We start from the raw sequence: 14,855 nt of genomic DNA, 5'->3' as shown, positions 1-14,855 counted from the left end.
CGTTTATAAGTTGTTCAAGACTTGCGATGGAGCGATTCACCTATGAATATGGGGGTCAAACTAAAGATCGGAGGCATTAGTGAAGAAAAAATGGGTGCAGAATGAAGACAACACATGGAAGATGATGATGGTGATCATTTGTTGGAATGCAATCTGCATCGAGGCTCATCACACTATACGGAGGCATAGTGAAGAAGAAATGGACAGTCAATTCTTCTTTGATGATGCTCTATGCATTTGTGGTTGTGGTCATTATGTGGATGTTGTTTGCCTATAATATCTCCTTCAATCCCATGTTTGGGTCACTTAAAGTTTTTGGCTCTAGGGAAAACATTCTCCTTTCCTGATGGGGAACTTATAAAAAATTCATCCCTACCAACATGTTCTCTCAATTTGTGTTTACAGCTAGTATACTGCTTCTGGTGGAAGGATCTTTTCTAGGTAGGATGAACTTCTAGTCTTGGATGTTGTTTGTGCCACTCTGACTTACTTTCTCTTATTCCATTGGAGATTATTTTCTTTGAACTGGTTTCTTTCACATAAAGCTTGTGGCTGTCAATTTTGCTGGTGGTTATGTTATTTATTTTCCCTTTCAGGATCGCAGGCTTCACCACTGCCTATTGGGTGAGTGGTATATACTCATTTACCCATTCTTCAATTATTTTCTCTTTCATTATCCCTCTAAATACTTTTCCTTGTTGTCAATGTAGAAGTTAATGGCTAAATTTTCTGTAGACATAGTTTTCGATGCTCTACACGATTCACGTTATTCAGTAGGTCTCTTCTTTGCAATAGTGTACTCAAAAATACCTCCACAGGTGTAATTTATCTATTTCCATTAGAAAGAGGTATGTACCATTTGGCTACAAAGATAGTGAGTGAATCGACACCATTGCCAACAAAAGTTCATTTTCAACCAATCTCTATTATAGTTAACAGACCCGTCAATCAATCAGTTCTTTATCCTCCTCCTGCCACACACTGCCCTGCATATATGAAGCCTTCTTTTCCATCATCTGATCTTCCTTCCAGATTATCATAGTTTCTGATTTTCTTACATTTGCAACTAGTCTTTGATATCATGTTGAGAACATGGATCTTTTCTGCAAATGTACTAACATGGCCATTTTAATTGATGTTTTCCAAATGCAGATTTGGATCTCATATAGATGAGAGGAGTAGACATGTCTCATGAAGAGACATGTCTCTATGGTTTAATCATCATTCAGTAATATTATATTAACATAAACAATAATAATATATAATATTATATATATATACACACACATATACATATACATACATACTATAATGTGTATAATAATATATATATTATATACTATAATATTATTTAACATGGATAAGTATATATATATATATATATATAGGAAAATGATGATTTACCAATAACAATAATGTATCTCAGATCCAAACAATCCGACTGAAGCTACAACCTTAACAGAACTTTCTCTGCAACACCGATTTGCTGAACTATTCTGCACTTTGCAATTTGAACCTGCTCCAAAGATGACGAAAAGAATCTCTAAAACTATTATTTGTCTTCATCCATTGCTTCTAGCTGGAACAGAATGATGTTTTTGAAGTCATTAATGATTATGCTGAAATATTTTTAATCCAAAAGATATCATCAGTGAGCATTTGCAAAGTAAACCAACACAAGCTAGAACTGGCCTTTTCCACTTAGATTCTTTTAAGATATGGAGTTTTTGGTATTAATTAGTTGACGAATAAGCGAATCTAATTTCAGCTAGCCAAATCTAAAAAAATTGAAGGTTAAAGTTCAGTAATGAGTATTGGTGCTTAAATAATGCATATTCTTCATTATTTGTTCTGAAGAACTTGCCATGGTATTCATTGATGCTACCTTTGTTTGGCTCAAGCTTTGGGCATTTGTGTGACCTCATAACAGTACTCTCATGTCTTTTTCCATTGCTTACAGAATAATCCTTTAAATCCCTGAACTTAGTAACATTTCTTCTTTTCTTAGTTCTGTGCAGAAAACAATTGTTCATCTGCAAAATATATATTTATTGAATTTTTTCTTGTATTTTATCTGACCTAATAGATGCTAACCTCTTACAAATGCTTGTGTTTCTGTATATAGAATAATAGAAGCGTGGTTAAGAAGTACACATGGAAAATTTCACAATACAATTTAAATGTTAATTATTTACGTATTATATTAATAACTGACATTTTCCATTTTCCACGGGAATCTGCTTGTACAAATGAATAGGCATAACACTCTGACTGCTAATAAATGTCCTTGAAAAACATAACATGCAATTGTTTAAAACTTTAATAGCTGCTTCGTTTATGCTTTCCAGGTTTCAGCATGATTTGGACAGTCCAGTGTCTACATGGGGAAACAAGGATGAAATGAACAAGACAAGCTTGAAATCATTTCAGATATCAACTCCCAACCATTTCAGAAAACCTGATGGCTTGACAGATTTGGGACGGCCGTCTCACTTTGGGAAATCCAAAGTATTAGCTGATGATTCTGTACCACTGAGTAGGAGGATTTTGGACCCTGGAGATGAGCTGGTTCAGCGTTGGAATAAAATATTTCTTGTTTCTTCTTTAACTGCCTTATTTCTTGATCCACTTTATTTCTATCTGCCTTTATACAGAAGTGGTGCTGCATGTATGCAAATTGATAAGACTCTTGCAATTGTTGTCACTGTTTTCCGATCAATTGCAGACCTGTTCTACATTTTGCATATGATATTAAAGTTCCGAACTGCATATATTGCTCCAAGCTCACGGGTTTTTGGCAGGGGTGAACTTGTTACTGATCCGACGCAAATTGCAAAGAGATATTTGAAGACAGATTTCTTTCTAGATCTTCTTGCATTGTTGCCTCTCCCTCAGGTATAATTTAATCCTTTAGTCCTTTTTCACAAATTCTCTTTTTTGATTAGACTATTTTGGAATGTATAATATATATTTAATTTTTACTTTTTATCTGGATAAGTTTTAGATGTGGCTCACTGGTTATAATTAAGATAAATGTTAAATGCCAATCCATAGACTCAAAAACTTGCATCGGAGACAAAAGTAATAAATAGAGGATATCTATTGGTGGTCATGGTTAAGGAGCTGTTTGCTTGGTCATTTTTAGATAGCTGTTTGCTTAGCTTTCAGTGTCTTATAAGGGAGTTACAAGTGTCACTAAGCATAAGAATTACAAGTGTTACTTTGCATTATTGTTTGAATTAGTCACATCAATCCTTTGCAGAAATACAGATGTGGGAATTTCACCTTGAACAAGGTTATTTTCCGCTGCATTTATGATTTGAATTCTGTATTTTTTTAACTTTTTCCCTGACAATATTTGTTATGGTAAATCAATGTTCTTAAAAATAGGAGATGAAAGCTCCTTATATAGATTTACAAAGACGATGTTTCTAAAAGAAACAATTGTGAACTAATGTCAAAAATAGAAACTACTTAATAGACTAAAGGCTAATGAGGCAAGAGCCTCTCATTTGGGAGGTCTTGGGTTCGAGTATACTTGAACTTAGCACGCAATCTAGGCTTCAGCCCATTACCTATTAAAAAAAAAAAAAAAAAAAACTAAAGGCTAACTAAGATGATCATTAAAGAAATATTACAATATTCTATTATCCTTAATGGTCATCTTTTAACTACTTTGCAGAAGACAATACATGTCTTGTGGTCATAATTTTTTAGAACATTTTGCCACTGTTGAGAGTCGAAACCCTCCTTGGATTTACAATATGTCATGACCAAGAGTAGCCAAAATCTGTCCAGAAAAGATGGAGCAGGCTGCCCCCTTTTGAATACTTTGCAACAAGAGACAAGAGCTTGCCACTGACTTTTCCATCACCAAGATGAGTGCCACTAATGCTCCAAGAATTTGCAAAACCAGACATGATCTTTGAGGTGAAAAATCAATCAAAACCAGAAAACAAAATCCAATACATGGATTAGAGAGTACAAGACTTGATTTTTTAGGAAACATGGTAAAACCAAATTGATAATTTTGGAGGAATAAATGATTAAAGACCAATAGATAATTTTCAAGGAAAAAATTAGTAAACCCAACAAATAATTTTTGAGGAAAAAAATATTAAAACCTAACAAATAATTTTCGAGGAAAAAATTAGTAAAACTCAAGATATAATTTTTTGAGGAAAAAATTGTTAAAACCAAACAGATAGTTTTTGTGGGGAAAAACCTAAAACATAACAGATAATTTTTGAGGAAAAATTAGTAAAATACAAGATATTTTCAGGAAAAATTTATTAAAACCCAACAAATATTTTTTGAGGAAAAAAATATTAAAACCTATCAATTTTTTTTAAGGGATAAAATTATGAAAACCAAGGTTGCATGGGTACTTGTACCCACACCCCTGGTACTCATACCCACCTACCCAAGTATCGGGTACATGTATCCTAAGTGCCAGGTGTTGGGTGGAGAGTATCATAGCTAAGGACCTTAATTAAGATATCTGAATTTTTTTCGGTTTTTTGTTTGTGTATCAGCTTGTTGTTTATCAAGCTTAATTCAATATGTAATTAGTTTGAAACTTTGATACAATATTGATTAACAATAAACTTTATCACTATTCAAGTCAGAAGTTTATCATTTGCAATATGTCATTGTCATATGATTTATGATCTTCTTGTTCATGTGTAATGTCTGTCTTCTCTGTTATGCATCTAAACATTGATTATATATTATTATTACAAACATATAGCTAATATGAAATTGAAAACAATACATTACATTTGCAAACATTATCACTGTTCTTGTTTTGAAAAACCATCGTCATGACTCATAATTTCAGATTTTCTATAAATATAAAAGTATAATTAAAATCAAAGTTTGACATACCCAAGTACCCCGTCCCCTATTATGAAAAATAGCCGTATCTGTACCTGTACCAGTACCCTAAGTACCCCAAGTACTTGATGTAACTGGATTGCTACCAACCCTTTTCTTCACCAAGGACTTTTCTAGGCTTCTCTTCTAGCCTACTAGGGTTCCCCTTCTCACCCTAACCTCAAGAGGATTGCTATCCTATCCTCCAATCTCCATTATCCAATTATACCAAGGTGTTTACAACTTGCATTCATCCTAGAGTCTTTCCCACTTGCTCTCCAAACTCATAATTCTATCAAGAATGGTCATTCTACCTTCAACTGGGAGTGAGGGATTCGACTTGAGGGATTTTAGGCTTCCCCTATCCTCTTGGACTAAAGATCTATAAGTCTCCTCATAATTCCTTCAAACTTGACAGAACTGTCCTATTTAGGCCTAGTTGAATTAGGCCTCCAAACTTAGTTTTTGGAATATAATTCCAAATTTCTCTTAACAAGGTGGAAAACTAACTTCCTATATGAATACCCTTTTGGAAGTACTTCAAGATTTTGTTGGTCTCAGGTCCTCAACCTGTACGTACACCACCTTGCTACTTTTATGCCTAAAAACAAGGGTTTCAAGAATTTCCAATGGAATGCATAGAAAAACTTGTCTTGGAAACTTCTCCTCACACACATTCCATCCTCATATGTCCCTCTCCCTTTTGTAACTCTTAGATTGAACTATCTAACACATTCAATCCATCAAAATCATCTTGTAAGCATTGTGATCGCCTAGCCATGCATTGAAAGCTTTACCTAGGGCATCAATTGAAAAATGGCAAACCAGTTTGTCCAGGCTTCTCCCTTAGTATTTACATTGTATAAGGACTCCACTTCCATGTTTCTCAAGGCCATGATGATTCCACGGTGAGGATTCATGGAGGAGCCATTTTCCCCAAAATTGCCAAAACAACAACACCAGATAGACTGAAAACAAAAGATTTTAGAACTATAGCTAAATGAACTCCTATTAACTTGCAATATGAAATGAAAAGCACTGTAAGAACATGAACTACAAGGATCCAATGCAAATAGGAGTTTTTCAATCCATGATAGTGCTCGAGCAATCAAAAACATGAAAAACTGCCAATTCTAAACAATAGTTCGTGCCTTTAGCTTTTCAAAATTCACTTGTTACAAAATCCAACCCTTGGGATGGGTCTCCTTCGTGGTTTTATAGGTTGTCTCAGAGGTTTTAGATAGTTATCTTAACCATCAACTCCATCTCCACGATATGCAACTTTCTTGTCACAATGTTGTCAAGCAATTTTTCAAAATTGCTGACAATGTTTTGCATCTCCTAACAACTTTTACATTTAGCCCTTGGAAACTTCCAAATAGGCCTAGTATGACCTCTTTATGATGTCCAAGCATGATTTAGCCTTTAGAGCACCAAATCACCTGATTTGGGCCATTCTGACTTATTTGACAACTTTTGCAACAATTGACAACTTTTTGACATCTTTCTCAACTTTGTGTCAAATGACAATGTATGACCTCCAACCTATGCAAAAAGATGTAAAAACACCATAGAGGACAAATTGAGCTCAAAACCAAACTTTCCCTAGACTTCTAGTGTATAAGACCCGTAACCCTAATCTTGCTTCCTAACAACTTAAGCACAAGGTAAGCAAAACATCTAGAATGGATTGAGCTTAGTCAAATCCATCTAGGGTCAAATATACATGACCTTCTAAGGTCCAAACACAACCGACTTGGCCTAAGGTTAGTACAAGCCAGAAACCAAATTGTGGAACTAGGAATAGGAGTTAGCCTAGGTGCTTCTGCACCATACTCCCCCATACACAAAAGTTCAATCCATCCTTGGATTTGGCAAGCTGGGGTCTATGCCTAACTTCTTGAAGTCTGCTTCCTTGATCCAAGTAGCCTCTGCATCATCTTTTCCATGCTACTTTATAAGATGTTCCCAATAAGCCTTTGTCCTGGATTGCTTGTAAACTCTTGAGCCAAGTACCTTCTCAGCTACCTTAAGTGGTGGAGGAGTTAAGTTCAGATCTTCCACATCTTGAATGACTTCCTTAAGTATCTGATCAACATCTGGAGTAGGGCCTTTGTACCTAACCATATTAGCAACATTGAAGATTGGTGATTGTCCAATATCTTCAAGAAGCTCTACTTGGTATGCATTATTGCCATACTTGGCCAGTATTGTGCAAGGTCCCAACCTTCTCATCTGAAGCTTATGAGGAACTCCCTTCTACAACCTTGCTTTGTGTAGATGAACCATCACAAGATCCCCAACTTGGAATTGTACATCTCTCTTATTGTCATACACCTTGATGGAGCTCAAAATATTAAATTTTTTATTGATCTCCATTTGTGAAATCTTATAGGAGATAAATGATGAAATGGTATTATCAATGTCAAAAAGCTTCAGCATTGTATGGATAAAATTGGTACTATAGGTGACTGAAATATATAAAACATAAAAAATATGAAGGTCATATAAATATAATTGTCAAAGAGCCTTCAATTAGAAGAGGAATAAGTTGAAAAGTTTACAGAAAATTCTCTTAGAATTGATAAGATACACGAATATGCAGTTGCATGGGAATGTAAACTTCAGAGGCATGTCCACTACATATCCAGTGTGCCATATAATCAGGAAAGAATGGTAGATAATGTGGCTAAAACATATGATGTCAGTTTATCAAATAAAATACAGACCACATTATTTTGTTTCTATGAAATGATGGGTAGTGACAAATGGCAAATCAGTTGATAAGCCTACGGCAGAATTCATATGTGACCTCCTCTATGCAAAAGCCTCTGTTCTATAAGACTTTGCAAGGTTGCATTTAAAAATAACCTTGACCATAAGTTGATAGAATGCAACAAGAAATTGAGTACATTAGCTCAGGCACTAATCATTTTTTGGCTTCAAGTACTTATATAGGCGTGCCAAAGCATGGCTTAACATTTGGAATGCAAATGACTTCCTAGAAAGGATAATGATGCCAAGAATTCATATTTCGTTTTCTGGCCATTATGAAGACTATTCTTCTCAAATAAAAGATAAGGAATGCATCTTACGCTTCTACATAGAAAACAAAAAAGGAGGTAGGAAAGCACAAAAGCCTCCCAAACTGCTTGCAGATATTAGCGCTCGCATGTTGGATGCCCTTTGAAAAGTTCTTTATATATCATTAGAGGTTCATAAACAATCTAGATGCTTGGAATCAGAAACTCAATACTAGAACAAAAATAAATGAAAAGTTTCAACATGCTCAGCCGATCATGAATTCCTAGATCGATCATTTCACCACAAAGGAGCGACGCCTTTTGGATGTACAAAGATAGTGATTCAGATAAGTTAGCTTCGTAGAGAGAAAAAATATAAATGTCGAGTATTGTTGTGAGACAGGCTTGTTTCATAATTAGAGATATGAGATGACTAATACATCTAGATGTGGTCTAGCGGCAATTTTGGAAGCATCGATAATAAAGGACATGAATAGGAATTGATAGGCAATGTGAAAGCCAAGTCGTCCATTCACCGGCCACGTCTAGTAAGAGATATAAAAAGCTATCACCCTTAGTAACCGAGAGTCTATGTCAGAGGATCAAACGGAACAGAGAATTTGACACATACGTATTACTCACAACCATGCAGATAAAGAATGAAATAAAGACACCGAAGGAAATATAAGGCGTGACAGAATAGGCTTAATTCGCCACATCACTGATTAATGGAAGACTAAAGCTTTAAATACGCTACATATATGTAAAGGATGTTTGAATAAAGACTCATGGCATGTGTCGAGGGCAAAGACTTTCATATTAAACATTGCGTATCTCCATGAATTTGGTTAATCAGAAGTTTAAGAAAGTTACTTAAGATTGAAAGGTGTGATTTATCTCTGAAGAGACATAAGTTATTAGATTTGAAAAGTCACGTTCTATTAGGAGGAGGATATAAAATATAAATGAATTATTTGTAATCAAGACATATTCGAAAAGACATCCATATTCTCTTAGGAGAAAATATTTTATATTTATTTATTGTGAGGAGGAATAAGGGATCACTATGGCTTTGTAATAAAAATTCTATTATTTTATTTTAATAATAAAATAAATAGTCTTTTGTTTATTTTTAAATGGCATGGAGATTTAAATTGCAGGCGAATCGTCCTTTGTAATTATTTTTTTGGAATTCTGCATCAATTTAAATATTAGGATAAGTAGACATGGTCATTTAGCATTTTAAGTCTGATCATTGCAGATATTGTGAAATAAATAATTGTTTCCGCATCTGTGTCCAGTTTGTCTCCCTGCCAGAGGAGTTAAAATTCAATTTGGACTAGTTTAAAATTGCATATACATTTGATCTGTCGCATCTTGATTATTTGATTGTTGGCAGTATAAGTGCTAAAGAACTATATACAGTTGTATGTAAAAATTCATTGAAGTTGACTCTATTGCCCGGATGAGCAGAGGCACTGGTCTTTCTATTATTGAAGTCAGAAAATCTATATGTTCCTTCTACAAGCAACACATCCATTATCCATTTTTAAAAGCTTATACAAAACATTCAATTATTATCTTGCCAGTCGAAGAACTCAGAAATGTTTAAATTCGCTATAGAAAAGCCTTGAACTAGAAAGTCAGCGTTTGAGGTGAAGGTTTACCTGCCTGGGTGTAGCGGAGTCTGAAGTGCAAGGGAATCGAGAAGTATTCCCGTTCGTTGGTCAGAACTGATTGAGAAGTCCTAATCGAAGAAGTGGCAGGCTCTTGGATTTCCAATCTGCGGTTTTGGGAACCAACACACCTTATGCTCGAGTTTCTCGGCATTTTCAGTTAAGGTCTTCCTTACTGCTTCATGGACTTCCCTCATGGAGTGGGCAAAGTATTCAACATATCCACTACCTTTTGCACCATCTTTCAGCTCCCTTAGTTCAAACACCCCTCTAGGATGCTACCCATAGACAATCTCAAATGGTCTTGTACGAGTTGACCTATTGACTATATCATTTTATGCATATTTAGCCTGCCCAATGAGTTGATCCCAAACATGTCCATATTCCTTTGTAAGGCACCTTAGCAAGTTGCCAAGACTCCTATTTATGACCTTAGTTTGACCATCTGTCTGAGGATGATAGGCAGATCCAAAAGACAGATTTGTGCCTAGTTTATGCCACAAGGTTTTCCAAAAATGGCTCATGAACTTTGTGTCCCTATCTGAAACAATACTTAGAGGTAAGCCATGGATTTTTACCACCTCCTTGAAGAACAAATGTGCAATTTTACAAGCATCATGGACTATCTTGCAAGGAATAAAATGTGCCATTTTGCTGAATTTGTCCACTACAACATAAATACTGTCAAACCCTTTCTTGGTCCTTGGTAACCCTACAACAAAGTCCTTACTTAAGTAGTCCCATGGCTTGGTAGGAATTGGAAGGGGCTGATAAAGGCTTGCATTGGAAGATTTGCCTTTTGCTTTTTGACACACTACACAACATTCAACATTGTTGTCGGTAAAATGCATAATGTAGCCAACAGGTAGAGTAGTATCCGAACGGGCCCGTGACGCTTGAGTCACCCCTTTGGAAAGGTATATGTACACGTCCAAGATGGACTTTGGAATCATGATGGATAATTATAGTCATTGTAATCGGATTGTAATTTGCAAATGCATACATGAATAAAGTACTTGTTCTGAATTCAATCGTGTTATACGTGTGTTGAACTTCTACCCTATGCGGTAAACATTTGGCGCCGTTGCCAGGCGTACCTGGAACGAAGAAATAATATGAAGATTAATGCCGAATTTGCCAAACAAGGATCAGAACAAGGTAAAAGATAAAAATGAACTAAGTACAGCAAAATAAATTTTAATTTTAACACAGCAAGTAGAGCGCAGGCAGAGACTTCAGCAGATTGTCGAGGGCCACCGAAGGGGTGAAGAGGCATAGACGGAGGGAGTGCACTCACCTAGTAGACAGGAGTGCCGAGGAATTGTTGGAAGAAACTCGACAACGCTTGAATTTGGTGGAGGAAAGAAGGAAGAATTCCTTAGCCTGTATACACCGAGGGGAGAGTGTCCGAACGGAAGGGAAACAACTCGCACGACTCGAAGTGTCGAGGGAGCACGAGCGTGGAGTGATCTCTTCCTTCTCGATACACCGGACGAGCGGATACAGGCGGAGAATAGAACATCACTTGAAGACTTTTCACCAGACAACGTAGTTGTTGGGAACAAGACTGTTATCCAAAACAACGTAGAAGTCCAGAACAGCATGGGAGCACAGAACAACGCGAGAGTCCAGAACAGCGTGGGAGCACAGAACAGTGCGGGAGTCCAAAACAGTGCAGGAGCTCAGAACAACATGGGTACACAAGTACCTCAGAATCAAAGGCAAGTAACGATGGCTGGCCCTAAAGAAAAGTTACCCAAGTTTCACGGTGATGGTTCAACAAACCCTATCAGACATTGTAAAACGTGTGAAACCATATGGACGGCAAATGGTGTGACGGATGAGGATGATTGGGTAAGACAATTTCTAGTGACCCTACGGGGTGTGGCGATAGATTGGTTTTCTAACACTAGTCCTCAGAAACTTAATACATGGGAGAATGTTAAATTTTTTTTATAGCAAAATTCAGATTACTCCGAGATGATAATGAAATAGTGGCAGAAATCTACAGCACCAAACAAGGAAAGAATGAGACAGTTCGAACCTATGCCAGGCGACTGTTAGAATTGATCGGAAAGATGTAGAGTCAACCAGCGGATGGGTTGAAAAAACGGTGGTTTGTGGCGGGGCTACGGTTGGCTCATAAAAAGAAAATGAAGATTGTACCACCAACATCGTACACCGATGTGTATACTCGTGTCATGGATTTGGAAAGTGAACAAAAGATGAGTAAGAAGAAGAAGCATAAATCCTCTGATTCGGATGATTCATCCTCGAAAAGCAGCAATAGCGATGAGCAATCAAACAAGAAGGTGAAAGCACTACAGAAAGACATGCTTTGGATGATGAAAGAATTCAAAAATTTGAAAAAGAATCCAGATACAGTAAAAGGAGAACTGTGGTGCACAGATTGCAAGGAGGACGACCATATGAAGGGTTCATGCCCAAAGAAGCAGTTTTGTGACATCTGCCAGGTGGTGGGGCATTCCCTGAAAGAGTGCCTGTTTAACTTGAAAACAAAAGGACACCAGCAGGTGTTAATAACGCAGGAAGCATCGAACAATAGCAATAACACGGACAATGACGCAACTTCAGGTGGCTATCGAAATAATAATAGACGTGGAAGGGGTGGAAACAATAACAATAACAATGGAGGCCAGAGTAGAATACAATATGATGTGAGTGGACGGCCAATGATACAATGCTGGGCATGTAATCTTTGGGGTCACTTCGCGAGGGACTGTACTATGAAGGAGACACCACAACTACTGTGCAGATGGTGTGGTCCAGGGGACCATGAAGATTCGAAATGTCCAAAGCAAAGCGTAAATTTATTAAGTATTGAAACAAGTAATGAGAACGTGTTGGCGATCACGCAGGAGCAGGCGAGGAAAGCAAAATATCTGAATGCGGAAGAAGAGAAGGAGAGGTTACAAAAAGCCCGAACAAAGATAGAGAAGCAGATGAAAGTAGAGAAGTCCCAAGTAAAAGACACTGTTGAAACTCCGAAAAGAAACTTGGCGGAACAAAACATGGTGAAACAGATAATGCAAACAGAAGTGCCAATTAAATGAAATGATCTTCTCACCATGCCACAGTTGCGTACGGCTATTATAAATATGACATCGTCCTTGAGAGTTCGATGTTATTAGCACTTATGACAGGTAGACACCCAACAGTGGTGGAGATGGGCATTTTGGGTACGATGCTAACGGATACAATAGTAGATGGAGGATTGGGAGTGAATGTGATGCCGAAAGATATTTGAAAAAAACTTGGACAACCAACACTATGGCCACCCACCTTTCAGTTACTTACAGCAGATCAACATGGGATAAAACCTTTGGGCACTTTGATGGCATAGCTGGTAACAATTGGGACACAACCATTTTTACTGGATTTTGTGGTCATTCCACTAAAGAGAAGAGGGTACGACGCCATCTTGGGACGGGGGTGGCTGGTGCAAGCTAAGGTAAAGCATGATTGGAAAAGGAATACCCTGTCAATGGAGAAAGGAGGTAGGAGATTTATAATCGATTTGCATACATAGATGGTAGGAGAAGAAGAAGCGTCCTCAGACTTTGAAGGCGAAGGCAAGAATGACGATGAAGGGAAAAAAAGGATGAAACCAGATGATGAAGGGGTGCTGAGATTAGGAGGGTCCACTGATGACGACCTAAATTCTGTGAATGGACTGCTACACTGGCAAATGGAAGGTCTTTTCGAGCTGCAATATTTTGAGTATCATGGAAGGAAAAGAAGGCCATGAGTTTTCGAAGGAGTACAATGAACTGAAGGAGGGAGAAGTGCAGGTGGATGAAACACTTGCCCATACGTTCAGTAAAGATAAACCAATGAAGTATGAAGAGCCGACGATGAAAACAATAAACTTGGGTGATGAGGAAAATTCAAAGAACATTCTTGTAGGAGATGATTGGAACCCAGTATTGAAGGCGGCAGCCTAGACATATAAGGACTTAAAAGGAGTGCCACCAGAGCTATGTGTCCACCGGATACCATTAATCGAAGGTGTGGTACCCGTACGAAAGCGGCCGTATCGAAGGAATAAGAACTATGCAGCATGGGCTGTGGAAGTTGCACAAAACAGGTGGAAGGTATGGTGTCAGAAGCGTTTAAAATTGAACAACTTTCAACACAGTCAATTGGTACTGAAGTATAATGGACGAAATGAAATAAGGCCTGAAAAATTTAAAGTTAAATGGGTTGGACCTTACAAGATACGGGAAGTTGGATATAACGGAGCAATTAAATTGTGGACATTAGACGGGAAATAAATACCAGATGCCGTAAATGGATCGAAGTTGAAAATTTACAGGGAAAGGAAGGATCCTCCGTGGGCAAATAATTGAACGAAGAAAAGATGTCTGTAAATAATGTACATATGTATAATATTAAAGTCGAATATAGTTTAAAATATTAAGTGATAAACTGTAAAAGTATGAAGTGATAAAATAATGAAACGTGAAGCATAAAACGCATTGGAATTTTGAATATTAAATGGGGGAAACAAAAGCCTGTAGCACGATCGTAGAAGACATCATCAGAAGAAAAAGTATGAAGAAAAATGGAGCAAAATAGCAAAATAATAATAAAGGGAGAAAACAATAATAAAGTGAGTTTACAAAGAATGGAAAAGGAGTTTTTGATGACCGTACAACATTCCTTTATGACCGTACGGACTGAAGGCTTAGACTATAACAAAGACTGTATGACTAATTGGACGACTTGAAAAATACTGGAGGAGAACCGTACGGCCTTGAAGGGAATTGGGAAGTAGTTTGCAGGACCGTACGACGTTATTGGACGATCGTACGACCCCAAAAGAACTTGTGCTGAAAATCAAATAGAGTTTTACATGACCGTACGGCCCCTAGATGACTGTACGGCCTCGAAGCTTTGGTGAGGTGAGCAAGACCGTACCGTACGGCAGATAGAAGGAATAAGCAAGACCGTATGGAATAAGTAGATAGAAGGAATAAGAAAGACCGTACGGAATAAGCAGATAGAAGGAATAAGCCGTATGGTCTCCAGTGGGAAAGAATACAAAGGACCGTACAGACCCAAGGAAGTTCGAAATACATGTGAATCATTGATGACCGTACGGCCTTTGGGCGTAATGAAAATAAAAAGAGCATATGTAAGGAATAACAAAGAAGAAACAAAAAAGACCGTACGGCCTGCTTGTACGGATTGGGCGACCAGAGGAAAGGGAAGAAGAAGGTCGTACGACGTACGGCAAGGGAGAAGATGGGACAGCCGT

At 37.3% G+C, this 14,855-nt stretch overlaps 1 protein-coding gene across 1 annotated transcript in view; it reads left to right on the top strand.

The window, feature by feature from the left end:
• The window catches only part of LOC149559165 (protein CNGC15b-like), a 119,677-nt gene that overhangs the window by 34,041 nt on the left and 70,781 nt on the right, over positions 1-14,855 (top strand). Inside the window, exon 3 of the mRNA XM_089833084.1 lies at positions 2,349-2,895. Coding sequence (XP_089689210.1) covers positions 2,349-2,895 — 547 coding nt within the window. The remainder of the gene's footprint in view (positions 1-2,348; positions 2,896-14,855) is intronic.

This window comes from Cupressus sempervirens, chromosome 5, assembly GCF_028749045.1.
Source record: "Cupressus sempervirens isolate cs-2001-9-10 chromosome 5, ASM2874904v1, whole genome shotgun sequence".
Taxonomy (NCBI): domain Eukaryota; kingdom Viridiplantae; phylum Streptophyta; class Pinopsida; order Cupressales; family Cupressaceae; genus Cupressus; species Cupressus sempervirens.
Note: the sequence above shows the minus strand (reverse complement) of the source record. Positions and strands in the feature narration are given on the sequence as shown.